This window comes from Hypanus sabinus, chromosome 10 (genome assembly GCF_030144855.1).
Source record: "Hypanus sabinus isolate sHypSab1 chromosome 10, sHypSab1.hap1, whole genome shotgun sequence".
In the NCBI taxonomy this organism is placed as follows: Eukaryota; Metazoa; Chordata; class Chondrichthyes; order Myliobatiformes; family Dasyatidae; genus Hypanus; species Hypanus sabinus.
In genome coordinates, this window is record NC_082715.1 from 37,200,199 (window position 1) to 37,226,704 (window position 26,506).

The following is a 26,506-nucleotide window of genomic DNA, read 5'->3' on the forward strand; positions in this document are numbered from 1 at the left end:
TAATAAACGATGATCAATAAGAAAGTAATCAATTCTAGAATAACTATGATATACATGTGAAAAAAATGAAAATTCTTTACCTTTAGGGTTCAAAAACCGCCATATTTCAGTAATTCCAGAATCAACCATAAAAGAATTAGTAAGTAAAGCTGATCTATTCGGAAGAGTTCGAATAGGTTTAGATCTATCCATCGAAGGATTCAAACAACAATTAAAGTCTCCACCCATAATCAACATATATTCATTCAAATTAGGAAGAGAAGTAAATAAACGTTTAAAAAATTCAGGACAATCAAAGTTTGGAGCATAAATATTAACTAAAACAACTTTCCGATTAAAAAGTGAACCAGTTATCAACAAAAATCTACCCTGTGGATCAGAAATAATTTCATAATGTGTAAACGAAATTGAGGCGTCTATAAAAATAGACACACCCCTAATTTTAGCGGTACAATTTGAGTGAAATTGTTGACCTTTCCAGAACCTAAAAAAACGTTGATTATCCTCCCTCCTAATGTGGGTCTCCTGTGCAAAAATAATATTAGCGTTCAATCTATGGAATACTTTAAATATTTTTTTACGTTTAATCGGATGATTTAAACCATTAGTATTCCACGAGATAAAGTTAATAGATTTATCCATCATACCAATATTAATTGTGTGTATCATAAAAGGTTAAAAAGACACATAACCCACAATTTAGGAAGAAGGAAAATTGATTCAGGAGCAACCGGAGATCCTGACACCTCAACAATATTAACAATTTAAAGTCAGCCCATAAACTAAAAGCAAAAAAATAAAAAGCAAAAGCATGAAAAAAGATCCCTCCCCCCTCCCCCCACCCTTTGAAAGAAAGCCAAGCGGCAGGCGCATAAACTAATACTAATATTACCCCCATTTCAAGATGGCAGCTCCATAAGAAAATTTTTTAAGAAAAAACTATATAACACCCCAATTAAAATATAGAGTTGCAAAAAAAAAATATATATATATATATATATACCTACATATATATATATATATACATACACATACACATACACACCCATATCAGACAAATCAAAAAAAAAACTAAAATAGTAAAACCAGAAAGATCATTAATAAAAAAAAATGCACATTAAAGTTTAAAAATGTGATACACCTTTAAAAAAGAAATTCCATATTCAGATACAAAGATGACGTTTCACAAGCCAAGACTTATGGGAAGAAGAAACGACATTTTGAGAAAGCCATATTACAAAATATGAATATAAATTCAGCAATCTAATGAGAAAATATAGTAAAAAAAAGTTATCAAAATAGAATATTTTTATAAAAAAAAAAGATTTAATAGACACTACAACATATTTAAAAAAAAACTAAAGAAAAAGAATTCAAAACCTTTGTTCCATTTCTAAATACAGGCAAGCAAATAAACGCTTATAAAAAGTAAAGACTTATGGGAAGAAGAAACGACATTTTGAAAAAAATAATTCATTATTACAAAATACAAACGTATATAAAAAAAAGGATATTATAAAGATTAAAACAGCATCTATAAGCAATAATAATAGTAAAAAAAAAGACCCAGACCCATAGTTCAAAATAAGAAGTTATAACCCAACTTCCAGGGTTAAAACTTAAAATGAAATAACATCCTCTCTCCAAAAAAAAAAATCTTCAATGTAACTCATAGTTCAAGTTGCACTAGAGGATCGATATTCTTCAACAAATTTCTTCGCTTCTTCAGGAGTGATAAAAAAGTGTAGACTGTTGTCGGGCAGCACCATTCTAAGCTTCGCTGGATACATTAAAGCTTGTTTAAAACCAAACGAATGAATCTCTGCCATCACTGGTTTAAAAGCGATCCTGGCTTTCATAACTTCATACGAATAGTCTTCAACTATTCGAAATGAATAATTTCTGTAGGAGATCATACCTTTTTTACGAGCTAATCGAATTAGAAGCTCTTTCTCACGAGGATAATGAAGGCGAACAATCACCGCTCGTGGTTTATCAGACACAGGCGAAAGCCTCGCAACTCTATGAGCGCGGTCAATAACAGGTTCATTTTTCAAACCTTCACCACCGAAAATTTCCCACAGTAATTTAGAGAAAAATTCAGTTAAATCACCGGACTCAACTTTTTCGGGAATTCCGATGATGCGCAAATTCTGTCTGCGAGAACGATTTTCAAGATCAGTAATTTTAAACTTGTACTGATCTAAAGTTTTAGCAGTCGACTCTATCTTCTTCTCTAACACTTCAATTGTACGTGCTTTTTCACAAATTGATTGTTCAAGAGTCGTGATCTTATTTCCATGCTGTTGAACCTCTAACGCCTGCGACTGAAACTTAGTTTCAAGCGATTTAACAACTCCTTCAAGATCGGATATTTTCGAAGTAATCCTCCTTTCCAAACTTAACAGTTTACTGTCCAATTTACCTTCTAGTCTGCCTTCCAGAGCCGCAAATTTAGCATCCAGTTTATTGTCCAATTTACTTTCCATAACCGCAAATTTAACATCCAGTTTAGTGTCCAAAAGACCAACAATTGCGTCGATGGATAAAGGATCCTTAGCCGATTTCTTACTTGTAGCCATTTTAGGTTTGACAAGATTAGATCAACTATTATTTTAGGAAAAAAGGGTCAATCAAAGGTAGCAACTCATATGATTAAGTTCGAAAAGGTCTAATTAAAGGGTGATTATAGTTAAAAAAATAAAGAGCGCCTAAAAGGCAGATGCTTACGTCGCCATCTTGAAACTCCACCCCCCCATGTTTTACCTAACCTGGGATTTTTATTCTGCCATATATATGAAGAAATTTTAGAGTCAACATTAGTAAAAAAAGATTTCGGGATAAAAATTGGTATCGCTTGAAAAATATATAAAAACTTAGGTAAAATAACCATCTTAATAGCATTAATCCTACCTATTAGGGATAAAGACAAAGGTGACCACTTAGTAAACAAACCTTTAATCTGATCAATTAAGGGTAAAAAATTAAATCTAAATAAATCTTTATGGTTTTTTGTGATTTTGATCCCTAAATAAGTAAAAAAGTCATTAACTAATTTAAAGGGTAAATTTCCATAAATTGGGACCCGTTTATTCAATGGAAACAATTCACTTTTATTAAGATTTAACATACCCAGAAAACTCACTAAATTGAGCCAATAATGATAAAACTGCTGGAATGGATTTCTCCGGGTTAGAAATGAATAGTAATAAATCATCTGCATACAAAGATAACTTATGAATATCTGTCCCACGATTAATACCCAAAATATCCTGTGATTGTCTGATGGCAATTGCCAAAGGTTCTAAGGCAATGTTAAATAGTAATGGACTAAGAGGACATCCCTGTCTAGTGCCCCGAAATAGGCGAAAAAAGGGAGATCTTTGATTATTGGTAAACACTGAGGCTACTGGAGTATGATAAATCAATTTAATCCATGATATAAATATCGGACTAAAATTAAACTTCTCCAACACATTAAATAAGTAAGGCCATTCAACTCTGTCAAATGCTTTCTCCACATCTAATGAAATCACGCATTCTGAAGTATCATGTGAGGGAGTATAAACAATATTCAACAATCTCCTAATGTTAAAAAAAGAATAACGATTTTTAATAAAGCCAGTTTGATCATCTGAAATAATTTTGGGTAATACCTTCTCCAATCTAGATGCCAGTAACTTGGAAAAAATCTTGGAGTCTACATTCAGTAAAGATATAGGTCTATAAGAAGCACAATTAGTAGGGTCTTTATCTTTCTTCAATATTAGAGAAATGGAAGCTCTATAAAAAGATTGTGGCAAATTCCCTAATCTAATGGCTTCCTCAAAAACCTTACCTAACCAAGGGGAAAGAGTAGCGGAAAATTTTTTTAAAAATTCAACTGTATAACCATCTGGACCTGGTGATTTCCCAGAATTCATTGAGGAAATAGCCCCCTTAATTTCTACATCCATAATAGGAGTATCCAATATCAAAAGATCATCAGATGATAACCTTGGAAAATTTAATTTTCCAAGAAAATCAGACATGGTATTATAATCTTGAGGAAATTCAGATTGATACAGGGAGGTATAGAAATCTTGAAATGCCTTATTTATCTCATCATGATTAACTGTCAGATTCCCATTCTGCTGACCAATCTTAGTGATTTGACGTTTAACCAGAGCATTCTTCAATTGACTAGCTAACAGTTTACCAGATTTATCACTATGTATATAAAAATCAGATTTAGTTTTCATTAATTGATTTTCAATCGAGGATGTAAGTAATAAACTATGTTCCATTTGAAGTTCAACCCTTTGTTTGTAAAGCTCCTTACTAGGAGCAATCGAATATTTCTTATCAATCTCTTTAATTTTATCAACCAATAAAAGAGTTTCCATCTTGATATGTTTCCTCAAACCAACAGAATAAGAAATAATCTGTCCATGTATATAAGCTTTAGAAGTGTCCCAAAGTGTTCCGCAGGAAATATCATCTGTAGAATTAGTTGAGAAGAAGAAGTCGATCTGCTCCTCCATAAATTTTATAAAGTCAGAGTCTTGCAACAAGGTAGAGTCAAATCGCCATTGTCTAGCATTAGAAGCTGTATCCGTAAATTTCATAGAAAGTAATAACGGAGCATGATCAGAGATAGCTATAATATCATAGTTACAACCGATTACCAACGGAATAAAACAAGAGTCTACAAAAAAATAATCAATTCTTGAATAAGAGTGATAAACATGTGAGAAAAAAGAAAACTCTTTGTCATTAGGATACCGGAATCTCCAAATATCAAAAACTCCATTGTCAGTCAAAAAAGAGTTAATACAAGTGGCCGACTTATTAGGTAAAGTCTGAATAGATAAAGATTTATCCATCAGAGGATTTAAACAACAATTAAAGTCACCACCCATTATTAACTTATATTCGTTTAGATTGGGTAAAGAAGTAAATAAAGACTTAAAAAAGTCAGGACAATCCACATTTGGAGCATAAACATTAACCAAAGCAACCTTTTTATTACAAAGTAAACCCGTAATTAACAAAAATCTGCCATTCGGATCCGAAAAAATATCATGTTGAACAAATGAAATAGAGGAGTCAATAAAAATTGAAACTCCTTTTACTTTAGCATTCGAATTTGCGTGATACTGTTGACCCCGCCAAAATCTAAAAAAACGAAATTTGTCCTCCCTCCTCACATGAGTTTCTTGTACAAAAATGATATGAGCATTAAGTCTTTGGAATACTTTGAAAATCTTCTTTCGTTTAATTGGATGATTTAAACCATTAGTATTCCAAGACACAAAATTAATGGTCTGAGCTATAATTCTATAATCAACCCTTTGGTATAAAAAGGGTTAACCAACTTATAAACTCATGCACCCGGAAGAGGAACAAAAGTAGTGAGAAGACCCGGAAGTGACGACAACACAGACATATTTGAAGTTCAAAAACAGCCCGAATAAAAAAACTAACACAAACTGGTACAAAAAACATAGAATTAGAAAACAGAGCATCCCCCCACCCCCCGAGAAAAAGAGAAAAAGCCAAAATATGACTTAAAAAGAGAAAAAGTAAGACTAATCCTACCCCCATGTCAGCTGAAGAACACTCCATATAAAAAGGATATATATAAAAGAATCACCCCAACTTTAAAAATAAAATCGCTATAATAAAAAACATATTTCTAAGTATAGTTAGTTGTAAAAAGAATAAAAATATAATCACTAAAAAACAATTATAACTCGGGCTCTGGCCCAGACAAAACAAAAAATATTTAAGCTAAGATAAGCGATGCATTGTACGGAAGAAACGCGAAAAATATAAACATAACGCCATCTTAAGCAAAACCAAAAATCTTTTCCAAAAAACCACCATCTTAATCAAGGAAAAATTTACTTTCAAAGAATTAAAAATATACCTTCGAAGGAACAAAGTTAATAGACAAGTATGTAGTTAAATGATTAAAGTGTATAAGGCAAAACAATTAACATGACGCAAACACACTTTAACTTAAGTATAAAGTGTAGGATGAACCTACACCAATAACCAGATTTTAATTCTGGTTTAAGAGATCGAGAACCATCTTACACGATCAGAATCGTTCATTTATTAGAGACTGGTGTCTGTAGCAGTAGGGAAGTTCTCCTCCAGATATTTTCTCGCTTCTGAAGTTGAAATGAAAACTTGTCGTGGAGCATTCGACGGAGATATTCGAAGCTTCGCAGGGTATAGAAGCGCAGGTTTCAGATTTTTCTCATAACATTCAGCCATCAACGGTTTAAAAAGAAGCCTTCTTTTTAAAAGATCTGGACTAAAATCTTCGATCAGGCGGAAGCAAAAATCTTTGATTTTAATCATTCCTACCCGACGAGCTGCTCTTATAACTTGTTCTTTGTCATGTACATAATGGAACCGGACAATTACCACCGAAGGTTTGTCTGTAGCACTCGGTGATCGACGCCGAATTCTATGTGCCCGATCCAATAAAGGGGGGTTATTCGGGAAAATCGTCGGAAACGCTTCTTTTAAAAGTTGAGCAAAATATTTCGAAGGGTCATCTTTTTCTATGCCGTCCGGAAGACCAAGTATACGTAAGTTCTGTCTTCTGGACCGATTCTCAAAATCGTCACTCTTGGCTTTAAGGGCTTCCATCAGCTTAATGGTCGAAATTAAATCCTGTTGCATTTTTCCAATAGTCAAATCTCGCTTCCGAGCTTCTTCTTGCAGAGACGCAATAAGAGCTTGTTGCTGTTTAATTACTAAATCCGTCTTAACCATGTACTCTTGAAAAGCCTTTATATCTTCTTTAAAAAATTGTTGTAGTTCAGCAAATTTTTTATCCAAAACCTCCATAAACAATTCAAAAGTTAATTGTGTTTGTTGTGTCAGAGCCTGCTTTTTTCCGTTACCGTTCGGATTACGTCCGGGATCCCGTCCCTTAGACCTGAGAGACATTTCTGTTTGCATATCTTCAAAAGTTCACAACAAACTCTTGGCAGTAAATCCAAAAAAAAATGAATAAAGAAACTTTCGGTATAGGTAAAAATAAGCTGAATAAGGGTGATCAAAGGTTAAAAAAAGTAAAGGTTATGGAGCGAATCCAAAACGGTACTCACTCCGTGAGCGTCTCCAGCTGACTCCGAAACTATACCTTTTGAAGGTCTCCTTGATGGTGGGGAGGGTTGAGCCCATGATTGAGATGGCTGGGTCTGCAACACTCTATCCCCTTTCAATCCTGTGCCTGTAGACAGTACGTGGAGAGAACATAATCATCGGAGTCATTAGGAGAAGGCCATACCAAACTGATTTAAATATTCTGGGAGTTTTTATCAGTGCGGAACAGCTAGGCAATGTTGCAACTAGTCTGAATGGTCTCCACAGTACATCTGTAGAAATTTGATAACATCTTAGGTGACATACCAAATCTCCTCAAACTCCTAGTCAAGTACAGCCTGTGGGGCAACTCTGAGGTGTTGATACTCAGTCACTTGAAGATGCTCACCCTTTTCACCACTGGCCCCTCAATGAAGACGTGCCCTTTCTGAAGTCCACAATTAATTCCTTGATCTTTCTGACGTTGAATACAAAGTTGTGATGCCACTCAAGACACCAATCTACCTGACTCCTGTATACCACCTTGTCGCCATCTGAGATCCTGCCAACAACTGTATTTATAAATAGTGTTTGAGCTGTGTTTAGCTACACGGTCATGAGTGGACAGGGGGTATAGTGGGCTAAGTACATGTCCTCGAGGTACTGCTGTGTTGACTGTCAGCGAGGGAGAGATGTTATTACCTCACCATTTATGGTCTCCCGATGAGGAAGTCAGGAATCCAGTGGCAGAGTGAGGTACAGAGGCCCAGGTTTTGAAGCTTGTTGCTCACCACAGACTGGATGATGACGTTGAATGCTGAGTTATCATTCATAAAGAGCAGCCTGACATGGGTATTGTTTCTGTTCAGGTAGTCCAAGGCCGAACGGGGAGCCACTGAGATGACACCTGCTGTAGAACTGTTGTGGCAGTAGGAAAGTCACAGCAGGTCTGTGTCCTTCCTCAGGCAGGAATTAGTTCTAGTCATGACTAACCTCTCAAAGCACTTCATCTCAGTAGATATGGATGCTACCAGGCCATAGTCCTTGAGGAAGCTCTTACTGGGAAGTGAAGCATCACAGCCTTGACACCCTTATAGAAAGTCAAGGTACGTTGTGCATCCAGTTGTGTCTCTAACTTCACATGGAGCTGTCTTTTCACTATTGGGATGGCCTTACATGGGTCATAATTGAACTTCTTGTAGGGTTCTAGATTGCTGATCTTCAAACATTTTCCTTGAGAAGACTTGCTTGTGTATGTAACCTGAGTGAGAGTGTAGATGTTTGAGAGGAGAGGGAATTGCTTGAACTTAAATATTTTTAACTTTGTCCGAATAATGCTTTAATCAAAAAGAAATGCACTAGTTAATTTATTTTTCTTTTTGTACACCGATTTTGGGGCAAATTGCAGATGAACTAATTTTACACAAATTTGAAACTGATCCTTATGACTAGGTAGTATCTCCATTTTGATGACCAAATTATTAGGTATCAGGAACGTCAACAAACATTGGTTCTCAAGGCTGTTTTGGGTTACAGTGAAAGAGAAACGGAAGGAAGGGAATTTTGTCTACTTGTTATATGTATTTTCCTTAAATCAAAAATGGATGTTGATCTCTTCCAGATGATACTAAGTGATCTCTATGCAGATGATACAAAGGTAGGTGGCATTGTGGATAATGAAGTAGGTTTTCAAAGCTTGCAGAGAGATTTAGGCCAGTTAGAAGAGTGGGCTGAACGATGGCAGATGGAATTTAATGCTGATAAGTGTGAGGTGCTACATTTTGGTAAGAATAATCCAAATAGGACAAACATGGTAAATGGTAGGGCTTTGAAGAATGCAGTAGAACAGAGTGATCTAGGAATAATGGTGCATAGTTCCCTGAAGGTGGAATCTCATGTGGATAGGGTGGTGAAGAAAGCTTTTGGTATGTTGGCCTTTATAAATCAGAGCATTGAGTATGGGATGTAATGTTAAAATTGTACAAGTCATTGCTAAGGCTGAATTTGGAGTATTGTGTACAGTTCTGGTCATCGAATTATAGGAAAGATGTCAACAAAATAGAGAGAGTGCAGAGAAGATTTACTAGAATGTTACCTGGGTTTCAGCACCTAAGTTACAGGGAAAGATTGAACAAGTTAGGTCTTTATTCTTTGGAGCGTAGAAGGTTGAGGGGGGACTTGATAGAGGTATTTAAAATTATGAGGGAGATAGATAGAGTTGACGTGGATAGGCTTTTCCCATTGAGAGTAGGGGAGATTCAAACAAGAGGACATGAATTGAGAGTTAGGGGGCAAAAGTTTAAGGGTAACACGAGGGAGAACTTCTTTACTCAGAGAGTGGTAGCTGTGTGGATCGAGCTTCCAGTAGAAGTGGTAGAGGCAGGTTCGGTATTGTCATTTAAAGTAAAATTGGATAGGTACATGGACAGGAAAGGAATGGAGGGTTATGGGCTGAGTGCGGGCCAGTGGGACTAGGTGAGTGTAAGCGTCGGCACGGACTAGAAGGACCAAGATAGCCTGTTTCCGTGTTGTAATTGTTATATGGTTTTCTGCACTGGGGAAGATGATGTCAGTGGTTGGAGGTACAACAACCACTTTTTTATAACTTATTGTTTCATGAGAAATGGGCATCTCTGGAGATTTAGTGTTTGTTGTCCATCCCTACTTTTCCTCAATTGAGAGGCCTGGTAGACCATTTCATCTGAGAATATCATGCAGGAGATGTAGGATAGGTGTGTGACACTTTGTTCTCTGAAAGGCATGCATATATCAGATGGATTTACAATAATAGATCTTTGCCATCATGGTGCGGTTCAGTCCTGAAGTGGGCCACATTGTCAGTTTCTATCCCAGCACTGCCTTGAATGAGAACCAGAAAATTAATTCCATTATAACCATGTTCTTTCAAGGCCTATACTTAGGTGATGTGTCCTAATCCCTAACTGGTGATAACCTTGTGAGATTCTTCATCCACTGACGCATCTGGGAAACAAATTAAATCTGACCAGTCACAGACCTTGATTGTCAACTTGTCTCATTGCTCTTTGTTGTCGTTCACAAGATTATAATTGTGTATAAGACCTTATAATCTTACAAATCTTGTAATTGTGTATAAGATTCAAAATGACTTCTTGCCCTTGTGTTGACAAAAATTGGAAGGTCATACATAGATGACATACTCATTCCTTCCTCACTTTCAGCTAAGTCTAGCTGTTTCATTCATCATTGGAATCAGACCATAGAACATTACAGTCCAGTATAGGCCTTTCAACCACGATATTGTGCTGACCTTTTAACCTACTCTTAAGATTTATCTAACCCTTGCCTCCAATTTTCTGTTATCCATGTGCCTATCTAAGAATTTCTTAGATGTCCCTAATGTATCTGCCTCTACCACCACCACCACTGGTAGGGCTTACACACACACACACCACTCTCTATGTAAATAACTTGCCTTTGACATTCCCCCTTCAATTACCTTAAAATTATGCCCTCTTGAATTAGCCATTTCCGCTCTGGGAAGAAGTCTCTGGCTATCCACTCTATCTATACCTCTTCTCATCTTGTACATCTCTATCAAATCACCTGTCATCCTTCCTCACTCCAGAGTTGATCGCCTTTAGCTCATCACATTCATACAACTTCAAGCTGTGTGTTTTAATGAACTGTGTGAACTAAGTCCTGCACACATCTTTATTTTAGATCGAAATAAATTTGAAACAGTTGAAACCTAATGTTTGATTAGATCCTAATCTACATTGCGGGCCTGGCAGAGAACTTCTCTTACAAATACTGAAATTGGGAAATATTTCATAAGATTCAAATAGCATTCTTCTCTGGCCATTAAATAAGGAACCAAAAATTGTAGTTGCTTTGTTTCCCATTTGGCTTCCTAAATAAATAAATAGGTCAATTATTTCAACCTTGTATAATTATGCATGATGATATTTTTTCAACAGTGCACTGAAGACTGCACCTGTATTACCGTGAGCTTTTTCCATATGGTTTTAATGTTGAAATATATGTTAATAGATGTCAAACTTACAGCATAGATCTGATCATTATCCATCAAAACATCTCCTAAATTTATTAACTTTAAGGGAAAATCTCCAATTTGCTTGACATTCAAGATGGATTAGACATTGGCTTTGTTGTAGATGGTTGCCTTTCTAACTGGAGATCTGTGACTAGTGGAGTGCTTCAGGGATTGATGCTGGGTCCATCAATGTTAGTTATTTATATCAATGATCAGAAAATTTGTGAGTGACACAGAAATTGGTGGTATAGTGGACAATGAGTAAAACCATCAAAACTTAAAGCGAGACCTGAACCAGCTGGAAAAATGGTGGATGGATGATGCACCATCAATAACTCACACTGAGACGTAGGCGAGATATCGGCTTTTATTGACTGGAAGAAGGAACCAGGAGTGAGTGTCTATCATACAAGGTCTTGGAGACTGAGGCCGAGCTTCAGGCCGCAGGTCTCCTTTATACAGGGGCCTGTGGGAGGAGCCACAGGAGCAGTCAGCAGGGGCGTGTCCCGACAGGCACATAGTTCACCACAATGGAATTTAATGCAGAGAGGAGTGAGGTGTTGCCCTTTGGGAGGACCAACCAGAGTAGGTCTTACAAAGTAAATGGTAGGATACTGAGGAGTGTGGTAGAACAAAGGTATCTGGGAATACAGGTCCATTATTCTTTGAACATGTGTCACAGGTAGATAGGGTCATTAAAGAAAGCTTTTGCACATTGGCCTTCGTAAATAAAAGTTTTGAGTACAGGAGTGGGAATGTTATGTTGAAGTTGTATAAGACACTGTTGAGGCCTAATTTGGAGTATTGTTTGCAGCTACGTACAGAAAGATGTCAATATGTTGGAGAGTGCATAGAAAACTTACAAGGATTTTGCCAGGACTTGAGGACCAGGTATAGTGAAAGTTTGAATAGGTTAGGACATTATTCCCTAGACCATAATAGAATGCGGGTATACAAAATTATGAGGGGTATAGATAGGGTAAATGCAAGCCTGTTTTTCCACTGAGGTTGGGTGAGACTAGAACTAGAGGTCATGGGTTAAGGTGAAAGGTGAAATGTTTAAGGGGAACATGAGGGGGAACTTCTTCACTCAGGGGGTAGTGAGATTGTGGATCAAACTGCCAGAGGAAGTGGTGGATTTGGGTTCTATTTCAACATTTATGAGAAATTTGGCTAGGTACATGGATGGGAGGTGTATGGAAGTCTATTGTCCAGGTGCAGGCAGATTAATATTTTGGCATTGTCTAGATGGGCCAAAGAGCTTGTTTCTATGCTGTAGTGTTCTACGTCTATGATTTTGGATTCTTATTCAGAACCACAGATGACTATGTAACAACTCGATTGTTTCCCTCAGGTCAATACTGAAGTCACGTGAAGAGAATGAGGACTGAACCTATGAAGTAGTCTACTGATCTGCATTGGGACTAAGTACACATTGTAGTACTGAATGACTGTTGATGATTAGACAAGCTTGCAAAATGATTACATTCAGTTTTCTTTAGCTCACCAATCACAGCACTGTGATTTCTCAATTAGACCAAATAATTACATCACTAAAATTGTTAAACACTCCAATAAACATTAGGGTAATATTAACTTTGCAATATTGAATCTCCCTTTAAAAAAAAGCAACACTTGGATACTTCTGCATTTTGTTAGTTTAGAAATTTTAAGCAATTGTGTTTCTAGATGAAGTAAATTTAGAAAGGAGGTCTATATGGTCTGCTATTTTACCAATTTCCACAGACTTTTAGATTAACAATCTTGTGTGTAAATCTGAAGTGAAAATATAAGCCATGTGCTGGAAGTAATGCATTAGTTAAGGTCTGAAAGACATACAGTAATTCTTCAATGTAAGCATCTTTGCTATAATGCCCTTGACTTTTGGGGGCACAGGTCTTTGATCGCTGTATCGAACTAGCCATTAAATATATTGTCCAGTTTTTACTTTACAAGATTTTGTTCAATGAATTGTTTTCCAAGAATGCATATTTAAATAACTGTATTACCTACAGGTTATATTCAACATTCTTATATTTGTAACCTATTCATTTTTTCAGCCATGCATCTTGATGGTCACTGGAAATGTGCTTGTATCATAATTTATTTGTTTCATTTAAACTGTCCCATTCTTGTGGTTTCTCTTTGTCATAAGAGACTTTGGAGGAAATGAAGTCTTGGTCTACAAAAATCAAATGTCAAACTATTTACTAAAGAAAGAGAATGAGTGGTAGGAGTTAATGATGAGAGAACAGAGAACTGAGACCAGGCCTCGTGAAAAGGAAATGTGTAAGGGACCTTAATATCCTGAAACATTATTTTGAAAAGAAACTAATGAATCTTGTCAGCTTGTTGGTTAAAAGGCAAGTAGGGAAGTATTCACATAGATATGATGGGGTTGTAAATTTCTGATGGAATTGTATATACAGATAATGGCAAGGAACAGTGAAATTGGATTAGGTAATGTATGAGAGCATCTGGACAAAGCACAATTGACATTTTCATTTCCTGCAGATTGCTCAGCAAGCTTATTGCATGAATCATCCAGTTTATCCATTTATTTTACATCTCTTTTTGAAGTTAGCTAATTCTCTTTAACAAATACTTTGCAAAATTATGCTAAGAACACAAGAACAAGTCATTTAGACTATCACTCAGTAAGGTCATGTTTGTATTGGATGTGGAGTGTGGATGCTCTTTTCAAAAATTCTATTTATATATTAATCTCTAAGACATCTAAAATGTTCTTTATTTGATGAAGTCTAATAAGTGATGCCGATTGATTGATAACAATATCTCTTTGAAGCTGTGATACAACTGATTGAATGATATTATTTTTCAATATTGATTAAATTTCTACAGGATATGATTTTCTAACTTGAAATCTTTTTCTCAATTTCATACATCCAAATTCAAGTACTAATTAGCTCCTCTGTGATCATCTGTTATGAAATATGTTTCAACTCATGAATCATTCCCAGAATTCGTAGACCAGGAGTGACAGGCTACTGCTGTTTTCAGTCCAACCATCCCCTCTGAATAATGCATTAGTCAAAATTATGCTTTTATAAAATGACAATTATTTGATGCTGCACAATTCATGAATATTTATTTATTTGATAATTTTTTGAATAGAATATCTTTTGGAATTACACAACTTTGAGACAAATTTGGTTAGCAGTTTCATTAATGACTTTGGATCCATATGATAAATCTTTGGGAAAAAAATTAAACCTCCAATTTGATAAGTTACACTGCTACAATTTACATCATTTGCCAATGGCGTCCATAATCTTCCGATTTTTCTGTGCCTGTATCAATCGATTTTTATTCTTTCTGATCCTATTTATTTCCTTCAAAAGGAGGAGTGAGAGATTCAGGGAGTTGATGGAAGCAGATCTCTTTGAGCGTTCAGAAAAAGCTGGCACCATATCAAGTTCTGGTCCTTGAATGGACACTGATGTTTCTGTGTTTGGGAAAAGTTCATTCCGGAGGTGACTGGTTTCAAGGATCTCATTCAGAATCTGATCCTTGAGTGACCGAGAGTGAAGCTCCATGTAGTTTGGATTCTGCTCCAAAGGTTGGAGTAACTTTTCCCTCAGAACGTAGGAAAGAATTTGATCATTATCTTCACCACTGGCTGTGCTGATATTGGAACGCAGTCTGTTGAAAATACCCAAATCTGCAGCACGACACACAGCAGGGGAGATGTGGCTGACAAGTAGCAAACAGGTTGCAATGAAAATCAATGGTGTTGTTGTCATACTGACTGGAAATCTGAAAGCAAAGACAAGAGACACTGTAAAATATGACCGCACCAGGTCTGGCCCACAAGTGATTTACAATGAAATCATTTAAATGAAATTATACAAATTCAAGCTGAATTCTGATTGCTGATTTTTGGCATTGCCTGTAGAGCTTCTTGAACTATGTGTCATTTTAAAAGCCAAAATCAAACCTCATTCACTGTGGAAAAAGGAATTTCAATTTACAACTTTTGTCTTACATTCTCCTTTAATTGGTTTCTGCAAACTTGTGAGATTTTAAGGCTGGTAGTTAATTGCTGTTAAATTGTGTAATGTAGCTCAATTGGCACTATGGGTACCCTTTGCCCATTTCCTAGAATGGAATTTAACTATTTGGCACACTTGAGATTGCGCAGCTCACTGGATATTTACAAAAGTTTTTGCTGTGCTCAGGGTCCAAGTCACAACATTAATAGTAAAGATGTACTTGTTCTCTCACGGCATTGAAGACAGGTCACGGGGGCCTATTCAGTAATAAGAAGAGAAAACAGACATTTTACAAGAAAGACCAGCTCAATTATACCAATCTAGATAAATTCTCAGATATTGAACATTGCCACTCTCCTTACCAGATTTAGGTTAAAGAAAATAACTAGGACTCCACAGAGAAATTATACTACACATCTTTAAATGTGGTAAATGCTTCCTCTAAAGTCAAATGCAATTTACCATATCTGCAAAGATGAAATCAGTGTCAAATGTACATATTGTTTACGGTGTGAAATGGGAAGGGGATGTACAAGTATGGATAAATGGATTGTTGAGTTCTCTGGTCAAGTCTCGCTGATTCATTTTCAACATTCAAGCCATAGGATTGGCACGAGGAACTAAGAATGCAAAGAAAGACAAACCAAGAACAGTGGTCAAGTGGTGCGTGAAGCCTAGAGACCGAACTCATCCAAGTTATACATTTGAACTCACTACATCAAGTGGGATCTCACAACAAAACCATTCATGAAAATCTTCCCATTCTCATTAAATGCAGAGACAGTTCATTAATGCATTGCAGGATAGAGAATCTGTCACCCACATCCAGTTTCTGTTTATATGGTTGACTGTGAAAACCACCTACCAGCCAGAGGTTGGTATATCCAGAGAAGTTTCAGGATGCCCAGTTATCCAACTCCACAATGGAAGTAAGAAAAGCCAGAGCTGGCCTATATCATCCTGACATGGTCATATGTTGCGTCTAAAATAATTAATCTGTTGGCATTCTGGAAATCCTGGCCAATCAGTACTGAGGAGTCATTATCCTCACGAGGACTGAGGTGCTGAAGCACAAAGTCAATACCATAAGACACAGGGGCAGAATCAGGCCATTCCATCGTGGCTAATCCCAGATCTCACTCAACCCCATATACCTGCCTTCTCACCATATCCATTGATGCCCTGACTGAACAGGAAACTATCAACTTCTGCCTTAAACATACCCACAATCTTCACCTCCACTGCAGTCTGTGGCAGAGCATTCCACAGATTCACTACTTTCTGGCTAAAAAAAAATTCCTCCTTTAAGGATTCTAAAGTTAAAAAGTTCTAAAGCGTTGTTCCTCAATTTTGAGGCTGTGCCCTCTAGTTCTGGATACCCCACCAGAGGAAACATCTCTCCATATCCAGCCATCTAGTCCTATCAATGAGATCCCCCTGCATTCTTCTAAATTCCAGTGATTATAGGTCCAAAAGCTGCCAAATGCTCCTCATATACCCCTTGAATCCCGGAATCATCCTTCTGAACCTCCTCTGGACTCCCTCCAATGACAGCACACCCTTTCTGAGATATGGGGCCCAAAATTGTACACAATACTCTTAAGCGCAGCCTGACTAGTGCCTTATAAAGGCTCAGCACTATCTCCTTGCTTTTATATTCTATTCCCCTTGAAATAAATAGCTACTGTGCATTTGCCTTCTTAAATTAACTTTCTGGGAGTCTTGCACGAGGACTCCCAAGTCCCTCTGCACCTCTGATGTTGGAATTTTCTCCCCATTTAGACTATTGTTCCTTTTACTAAAATGCATTATCATACATTTCCCACACTGTATTCCACCTGTCACTTTTTTGTCCACTCTTCCAATTTGTCTAATTCCTGCTGCAATCGCACTGCTTCCTCAGCACTACCTACCCCACCACCTATGTTGGTATCCTCCACAAACTTTGCCACAAAGCAATCAATTCCATTATCTAAATCACTGACAAACAATGTATAAAGTAGCGGTCCCATCATTGACTCCTGAGGAACACCACCAGTCACTGGCAGCCAACCAGAAAAGGCCCCTTTTGTTCCTGCTCGCTGCCTCCTGCCTGCTGGCCATTCCTCTATCCATGCCAGTATATTTCTGTGATGCCATAGGATTTTATCTTTTTAAGCAGCTGCAAGGTCCTGAACCCTATACAGGTTACAGAGGAGGTGTTTGCTGTCTTGAAGCAAATGAGGGTGGATAAAGCCCCTGGGTCAGACAAGATGTTCCCTTGGACCCCATGGGAGGCAAGTGTAGAAGCTGCAGGGGCCCAAGTGAGGTGGTGGAGGTTTGGAGTATAACTAATGTTGCTCCATTGTTTAAGAAAGGCTCTAAAAATAAAACAGGATATTATAGGCCTGTGAGCCTGACATCAGTAGTGGGAAAGTGATTGGAAGGTATTCTAAGGAACCAGATAGGAGTATTTGGACAGACATGGACTGATTAAGGATAGTCAGCATGGTAGGCCGTATCTAACAAATCTTTAAGTTTTCAGAAGTTATCAGGAAAGTGGATGGAGGCAAGGCTGTGGATGTTGTCTGCATGGATGTTAGTAAGGCAGTTGACAAGGTCCCTCATGGGAGGTTCAGTTGCTTAGCATTCAGGATGAGGTAGTAAGTCAGATTAGACACTTACTTTGAGGGAGAAGCTAGAATGGTTGCATCTCTGCCGCATGGCCTGTGACTAATGGAAGCCCGTAGGGGTCATTGCTGGGCTGGGGCCTTTGTTGTTTGTCATCTATATCAATGATCTGGATGATAATGTGGTTAACTGGATCAGCAAATGTGCGAATGACACCAATACTGGTGGTGTGGTGGACAGCAAGGAAGACCATCAGAGTCTGCAGCGGGATCTGGACCAGCTGGAAAAATGGGTTGAAAAAGGGCAGATGGAATTGAATGCAGACGATTGCGAAGTGTTGCACTTCAGTAGGACCAACCAGGGTAGGTCTTACACAGCAGGGAGCTGAAGAGTGCAATAGAACAAAACAATCTGGGAATACAGGTCCATAATTCATTGAAAGTGGCATCACAGGTAGATAGGATCATAAAGACAGGTTTTGGTACTTTGGCCTTCATAAGTCAGTAAAGGGGGTTTCTTTTTTTTTCTTTGGTACTGTTGGGAAAGGGTTTCTTTGTTAAAAGCAGGAATGTTTCTTTGTTGCGAGAGAGTGCCGGAAGCTTGTTTGTTACAATTTACTGATAACGAGAATGGTATTCCTTTGTAAACCAAATGGGCATTAATGTTCTTTCTTCTGAGTCTGTAAGCTTTGGTTAACGGGCTTTTGGGCAGATCGGCGCGAGGGGGTCGAGAGAGAGGATGCAATGCTGTAAGTTGGGCGAGGCTCGGACCCCAAGCGGGGGTCCGAGGCCGGGAGGTACTCCGAGGAGGGGGGATGAAGCTAGATGTGCTTGGTTGACCACTCGGAGGGTCCTGAGCTGCGAGTCGAGGAGTTCGAATGGTGGCCAGAAGACTTCAGTAATTGAGCTCCAACGGTTATGCATGAAGTGGTTTGGACTTTGATAAGTTTGGCACCTTTTCTTTATTTTTTCTCTTCATATATACTGTATCGTTATTAATCACTTAGTTATAGTAACCTTTATAAATTGTACTCATTTAATCGCTTATGGTGTACTGTCTGTTTTTGGGCGAGGCGGGGACATCACACAGCATCCACACCAGCTGATTACCCAGTTTGGCGGGGCCGAAGGCTGCTCCCCCTAGACGAAACGAGCTGAGTGAGCCTGAGGCGACCCGGGGGTTACAAGTCAAAGTAGTACAGGAGGTGGGATGTTATGTTGAAGTTATATAAAACATTGGCGAGGCCTGATTTGGAGTATTGTTTGCAGCTTTAGCCACCCACCTACAGGAAGGATGAAAATAAGGTTAAAAGAGTACAGAGAAAATTTTCAAGGATGTGGCTGGGTCTGGAGGACCTGAGTTATAAGGAAAGAAAGAATAGGTTAGGACTTTATTCCTTAGAATGCAAAAGACTGAGTGGAAATTCAATAGAGGTAGACAAAATTATGAGGGGTATAGATAGCGTAAATGCAAGCAGGCCTTTTCCACTGAAGTTGGGTGGAACTACAACTAGAGGTCATGGGTTAAGGGCAAAAAGTGAAAACAGGAACATGACAGGAAACGTCTTCACTCAGAGTTGTGAGGGTGTGGAATGAGATGCCAGCACACCTGGCGCATGCAAGCTCGATTTCAACACTGAAGAGAAGTTTGGATCGGTACATGGATGTCAGGGGTATGGAGGGCTGTGGCTGCAGTGCAGGTCGATGGAAGTAGGCGGTTTAAATGGCTTGGCAGGGACTGGATGGGCCACAGGGCCTGTTTCTGTTCTGTATTTTTCCATGACTATGATTGTTCAAAATTGAAGTTCCATGTAATTAGTTACAAAGGTCCTCACTTCTCATCCCTTTAGAATTGCATTGGAAAGTAACAAACATGGCCCATTAAAGAACATATGGAGCAAAGGATATATGCAAATATCACCTGTTTGTAGGGAAATGACAGATTTGACAGTGTACTGCCAGCAATTCATGGAGGACTGGTCACATCTAATGCATTTACAGGAGTTTCAGTAAGAAGCCTCTCATTCTCCAGAACCCATATCATTACATAGTGCTACATTCACCATCAGTCTGCCGTTTACAATGCAATTATGCACTTCTGTGGATTAATTATTGAAGTAGCTAGGGACTATCAAACTGTGCCGCTGCAAGGTTGTAAAGTAAAAGATTATCTCTTTCTGCTATTATTGGTTGGAGCCAAGTGCCAAGATGATTGCAGAAGAAACTTTTATCTGGTTATCAATTTTGCATGTTACCTGATGCATTCTCCAGAAGTGTACTTAGGCAAGGCCTTGTTTTAAGGTCATATTCCAGAAGAAAGCTTGGGAGACACTTCTGCAGGCATGATTTTTTAAAAGTAATTTTGCTCTAACTTTTCAAACTGTATTCTTATTAATTTACAAATTCTACATATTTTAATATTGGTATTTAAAATTTTAAACGTCTCTGACCACCAGATGCATTTAAAATTTGAAATCACTGGCGGCGAAGCTGGGTGTGATCCAGACCGAGTTTGTTGTGGTAGCAGTCACTTCACTGTTCCGACTGGGTCAGTGGGCACTCAGATGCAGGGAGCAGCTGGTTGGCTCTTAGAAGGCCACCTCATATGGGGCTGGGAAACCAAGGACATTGATTCCGTGCAAACTCAGGATAATTATACTCAGAATACTGGACATAATTAAGCTACTCCAATTCATTGTAGAGTATGGGAGGAAAAGTGCTCAGATTAATTGTTGTCACCTCAAAGACTCCTCTGACTGCTTATAATCACCAAAATAACTTATTTTAATTAACTCTCTACTGTGCCGCATTAATGATTAACAGCTCTTTTCAGTATTAAATCTCATTAGCTTACTGTCTTTAGGTTTTCCACATTAACAAAAGATTGAACTTGAGGTCTTTAATATTATTGTAATAATGGCAAGGTTGTCGTGCTTCTACTGCTGGGAAAACTGACAGCAAGCTACAGAGTAGGTAAGTGCATGATCAAAAGGCTGCCATCAGTAATAGTCTGTAATTGGAATGATCGTAGAAATTGCCTCTTTGAGATTATGAGAAAGTTCAAGTCCTTTTACAAGCAAGAGTAGCTGTTTTTTTAAGTAATAGCTGAGCAGTACTAAATAATTACTTTTCAAAATGTGGAACCACTTTTCCTCAGAATACTAGATTAAAAAAATTTAAAGCTTTTATTTTCATTTAAATTTCTCCTCTAATCCTATGTATCTGATCTAATCTTTGCTGTCGTACAATGAGAATTTAATTTTAGAACATTGTAACCGGGGTGATGGCCAGATTGCCTGATCATAGTTTTTGAAAAAGACTCCTCACATCCCTTATAGAATGCACAAAATTCAAACTGATATTGTGAAAGAAAGCCTGACTTCCTGTTTAAACTTCGTAGACAGCTTATTTGAAGCTGGAAACTGTATGTTCACCACTGAAGCAAAATCTGATCGACTAATTAGACTGCTGTCTACAGAAAACCTGCTGAAATGAGAGGTTGGCAAACAGATACCTACACCCCTTTGCTCTGTCTCTCTTTATAAATCTAAATATAACTTCAAATTCCTTTACATTTAAATAATGCACTTGCACACAGACTTCCACTTCCTACACAGCTTTCAGCACATTTCCAACGATTTTGCCCAAAATACACCACATTCCTCTCCACATAAAATTGCTTCTGTCACCCATCTAAACAGATGGTGATCATACACTCTAGGCAGCAGTTCACCATCAATGCATTAATACAATTAAGGGTGCTAAATAAATGCTGGCCTTACCAGTGATGCTCTAGAACAGAAAAGCTATTTTTAACTGATGCATTTTCATTGCCTTTGAGTGGTTTAACTTAACTTTACTCTGGTAGTTGAATGCATTGGATATAAAAGACAATTAAAAAAAAATTTTTGATTACTTGCTATAAATCCTTTGATTTGGATACTCCCGGATTATAGTTTCTCATTCTTTAAAATGTACTTCTACGTACAAAGTGACCAACTTGGCTTTTTCACTGACAATTCGAATTAAGCAGAGAGATGACACTAAATAGTGTTGATAATGTACTCTCTAGCACTTCTATACTATTTTCTTAACTGATTCATTGTCTGTTTTTCATTAAAACATTTCCAAACAGACTCATTTATGTTGATAAAGAAGTTGATAAAGAATATAGAGATATTCAGGTGAACAGAAACAATATTTAAACACACAGTATAATTGATGACACCATTTGCAAAGCAAATGAGGCATATGATCTAAAACTGATGGAATTCTTAATGATAATTTTGATATATTTCCATTAAAATTAGAACTCTGATTGCTCCAAAGCAGACTTTGGAAATTTTAGCTCAGGACTTAATAAAAATGTGTAGGAAAATATTCTCAAAATCTAAGCACATTTTCATTCCTTAATCTCTTTTAAAAACCTGGACATATTGAAGGATTTCAGTAATGAAAACAGTAAGTTTATAATCTTGTTATACTCTTAATTTGGAAATCAGAGTCCTTTTGAGGTTTGTCTTTAAGGCAGGCATTGCTCTTATGAAACTGTGTATATGCTGTAAAGTAGTTCAGAAACAATCTTTTAGGAGAAAGCCAGAAAGCAATTGAGTTTTCTCAAACATTTTAAATCTTTCCACTAATAATCTCTCTCTGTATCCAATGTTATATCAGGAAGATAATTCAGTTCATTATTTTGATACATTAGGATATATTATTTTCCCTTCCAAAATACATATTTTTCTTAAATATCTTTAAATCAGTCACATAATATCTATTCAAATTTTGCGAAGTACTAAGCTATACTACCTGGAGAAGTAAATGTTTCTGAATATTGTTAAATTTAACAATCAATAACAAAAGAATCAGAAGTATTGATATCTTGAGTTAATCTGACAAAGCTATTATTTTTAATTACTAATAGAAAACCTACAGCACAATACAGTCCCTTCGGCCCACAAAGCTGTGCCAAACATGTCCCTACTGTAGAACTACCTAGGCTTTACCCATAGCCCTCTATTTTTCTAAGCTCCATGTAGCCATCCGGGAGTCTCTTTAAAGACCCTACCGTATCCGCCACCACCACCGTCGCTGACAGCCCATTCCCCGCACTCAGCACTCTGTAAAAATCTTACCCCTGATATCTCCTCTGTACCTACTTCCAAGCACTAATATTAAAGATTTAAAGTTTCTTTAAAATCACAAATGTAGTTGTAGTTTGAACACTTAAAAAATCCTTATTTAGTTTTCCAAAGGAAAATGAAACAGAAATGGAATTAAGTAGCCCACTGAATCTGCTCCAAATATCAAGCACCCAGTGTAGAATTAATGTAGAATTAACCCATAGAATGATTAGTCAATTTCTATGTTAATTTTTTTTTCACCCCATATTCCCATCAAATTCACCAAGAAACCACCACTCACCTGCAGAATAGGACCAACTTTTGGAGCCCAACTAATCCTACAACCTGCACGTCTTTGAAATGTAGGAGGGGCCAGAGCATCCAGAGGGAACCCACAGAGTTAAAGAAAATGTCCAAATTTCATGCAGACAGCACTGGAGAATGAACCCAAGTCACTGGAACTGAAAGGCAACAGTTCCATCAGCTTTTAAACCACCCACATCCCATTGAGTCATGTACCTGATCATTACTATCTAATTATTTATGTATAGAGTGAAGGATTTAGAAAGTTGGTTATAAAATGAAAGAATATTGGGGTAAGCCATTTACCAGATCATTACCCTCCAAAGACATTTATACTAATTAGAGACCTAATTCCATGTACCAACATTTCACCTTCAGTATCTTTTCTTCCAAGTTCTATTCCTGACTCACACTAACAATTGACCTAGTTTTAATTGCCATTTGGAGGAGAGTTGCAGATAAACTAAAAATGAGCTAATTTCTGTTAAAAGATTAGTAACCAAGGTGGAATTAAGCTCATTGTTTTTAGAAAGAACTGGCAAAGACCACCAGTTGAAGAAGCTTTCACTCTGTCCTGCACTTTACCTTTTTGGATCCTGCAGATTTATAGCTGTAAGTTGGAGCAAAATAAAATTTGAGACAATTAGGTCAAATATCAAAGCAGTTTTTGTAATTCAACTGTCCATTAGTGCAATGTTATCAAAATAGCTACAATTTTCACAGATTATTTCTGCGCAAATCAGTTTCTGTTGACTAAATTTCCTGACTGATTATTCTTGCAACTTAAACTTAAATAGAAATATAAGCAACGTGCTCAGACCAGTTTATCCTCTCTGCCTCTATAACAGAAAACAGTTTTAAGTACACCATGGCTAAATAACCTTTTACTTTTAAATCAATGTTTGGATTGACGGATGGTAAGGGTGTACCTTTGATCGAAATCCCCATGCCTGGCATCTTTCCCAGTTTTAACTAATTCATCCAAAGTCACAAGGTGCAGGAGCGGAGTCGATTGTTTGCCCACTCGTCTGCCCCCTTCTAAAACGTCACGGACAATTATGAACGCACTCGAGCACCGAACTGCTTTGGGTACGAACTTACTTCTGCTGGATCAGAATAGGTACAGCCGCTGTTATCAACGTAGGAGTGGAGAGAGATGCTTGTCTACTCACCTGCTTGTCCTGGCGCTCTACGTATAAAACGTCCTAGAGTTGTAAGGGCTCAATCATTGGCTTGGGGGGTTGGTTTGCGCTCCAGGGGCTCTCTCCCAGCCTTATATTACATCTAAGGAGTCGAGATGACGTCAATGTATCTGCTTGTAAATGCACGAAAGATGTTCCACAAAATATCAGTGGTCGGTCAGCTGCTGCAGTAAAATATACAGTGAATGGCAGCACATCTAATAAAACTTAACGGGACAAGTCCTGACGGGTCGGTTTAAGAGAGCTATCAGAAACATCAATAATTCACCTGTTTTACGTGATGTACTTCGTGTACTTTGAACAAATGGGCAAATGAGATCTTCTACACAATTTCCTTATCTTTTCATGTTGTATTTCACGTGTAGAACAAAGACGAGATTGGTTCTAGAAGGTTTTACAGATTGCTCACTTCCGCGGCTGCATCCCAGTAAACTCATTGCAGGTGCGGTGGAGGTGGAACGGCGTCAGGCCGATGGTATGGGCGGCGTGATCGACAGGAGAGGAGATTTGTGTGGGGCGATACATGGGGCGGGCAATTATGTGGCCCGGTGAGTGTTCATGGGGATTATGGATGGGGTTGTTTGGAATGGGATGTGAGGCAATGAGCGGGTTGGATGGGATCAAACAAGATATCTTTTTCAGCACAGACGCACCTCAAGCCTGTGTGCTTAGCCCCCGCTCTAGACTTGTGTGGCTAAAAAGCTCCAATGCCATTTCTAAATTTGCTGGCGAAACCATTGGTGTTGGCCGAATCAGCATACAGGAGGGAGATTGAAAATCGGGCTGAGTGGTGCTACATCAACAATCTCTTACTTCAACGGCAGCAAAACCAAGAAGCTGATAATTGACTTTTGGAGAAGGAGGAAGTGTTTGTCGGGGGATCAGAGATGGAGAGGGTCAACACTTTTAGATATCATTGTGTTAGCAGAGGACTTATCCTGGACCCACCCAGTAAATGCAATTACGAAGAAAACACGACAGCGCCACTATTTCCTTAATTTTTTGCGAAGATTCGGCATGACATATAAAACTTTGACAAACTTCTCCACGCGTAGTGGAGAGTATATTGATTGGCTGCATCACAGCCTAGTAAGGAAACACGAATGCCCTTGAACAGCAAATCCTACAGAGCTCAGTCCATCGCGGGTAAAGCCCTCCCCACCATTGAGGTTATCCCAGGAAAGCAACATCCATCATCAGGGACCCTCATGATCTCTCTCACTGCAGCCACCGGGAAAAAGGTACAGGAGCCTCAGAACTCACACCACCAGGTTCAGGAACAGTTATTATCCCTCAACTGCCAGCTCTGAATCAAAAAGGATAAATTCACTCAATTTCACTTCGTCATTGAAATGTTCCCATAATTTACGGAGTCTCTTTCAAGGACTCTTCATCTCATGTTCTTGATATTTATTGCTTACTTACTTATTAATTTTTGTATTTGCACAGTTTGTTGTCTTTTGCACACTGGTTGAACATTCAAGTTGGTGTTCATGATTCCGATATGATTATTGTTCTATATAGATTTGTTGAGTATGCTCACAAGGAGATGAATACATATACGTGATAATAAATTTACTTTAAACTTTGAAAGTAGGGTTGAAACGACAACTATAAAATGTTAGACTAGTGACCAAATACGTCATACTTACAAATAAATTTATAAACATATGTAAGGAAGTTACAACTTTGAAAGCATCCAAAAATAACTTTTCAATTTGTAGAGAAATGCTTCATTGAGTTTTACCATTTTTTAAAATCAGTACAGAAGTCTTTGTAAATTATTTACACTCTTCCTATATCTGTACCTTGTTATGCTTCAAATCAGCTAAAATGCTGATAGCTATTTCAACTGGCTTTTCCACTATTATTTCAAATTTAGCAGAATAAAATAAAACGGTAACAATGCAAATAAATTTTTTTCAACCACCTTGGCTTTGACTGCACACAAGATCTAAGGGGCCCTCTTCTCCCGTTTCATCTCTTGATAAAACCAATTAATTCCATGCACAGTCACAAAGATAATCGGGACATGGAAATTTCCTCGTTTCAGCTTTAAAAATTATGGCAGTCTCACTCTGCAATAAATTCAACTAAATTGGAACATTCTTACGTGTTTTTCAAAGTTGTACAA

At 37.7% G+C, this 26,506-nt stretch overlaps 2 protein-coding genes across 3 annotated transcripts in view; one reads left to right on the forward strand and one right to left on the reverse strand.

Annotated features, from left to right (window-relative positions):
• Positions 1–14,287, forward strand: part of trim54 (tripartite motif containing 54) — a 71,872-nt gene extending 57,585 nt beyond the window's left edge. The window contains exons 10-11 of one of the 2 annotated variants that reach the window (XM_059981675.1): positions 8,708–8,743; positions 12,477–14,287. In XM_059981675.1, the coding sequence (XP_059837658.1) occupies positions 8,708–8,721 (14 nt within the window). In that variant the 3' untranslated portion in view covers positions 8,722–8,743; positions 12,477–14,287. The remainder of the gene's footprint in view (positions 1–8,707; positions 8,744–12,476) is intronic. The other variant, XM_059981676.1, reaches the window with a different exon arrangement.
• Positions 14,288–14,353: 66 nt separating this feature from the next.
• On the reverse strand, positions 14,354–24,467 carry LOC132400585 (UI-like). The gene is made up of 2 exons (XM_059981677.1): positions 24,343–24,467; positions 14,354–14,899 (listed from the first exon to the last, which is right to left on the reverse strand). Exon 2 carries the CDS (start codon positions 14,884–14,886, stop codon positions 14,392–14,394), a length of 495 nt encoding a protein of 164 aa, XP_059837660.1. The 5' UTR covers positions 14,887–14,899; positions 24,343–24,467; the 3' UTR covers positions 14,354–14,391.
• Positions 24,468–26,506: the final 2,039 nt, after the last annotated feature.

Bases quoted from the DNA above. Each gene is read 5' to 3' on its own strand.
- LOC132400585 (XM_059981677.1), bottom strand. From the start codon at position 14,886: ATGACAACAACACCATTGATTTTCATTGCAACCTGTTTGCTACTTGTC.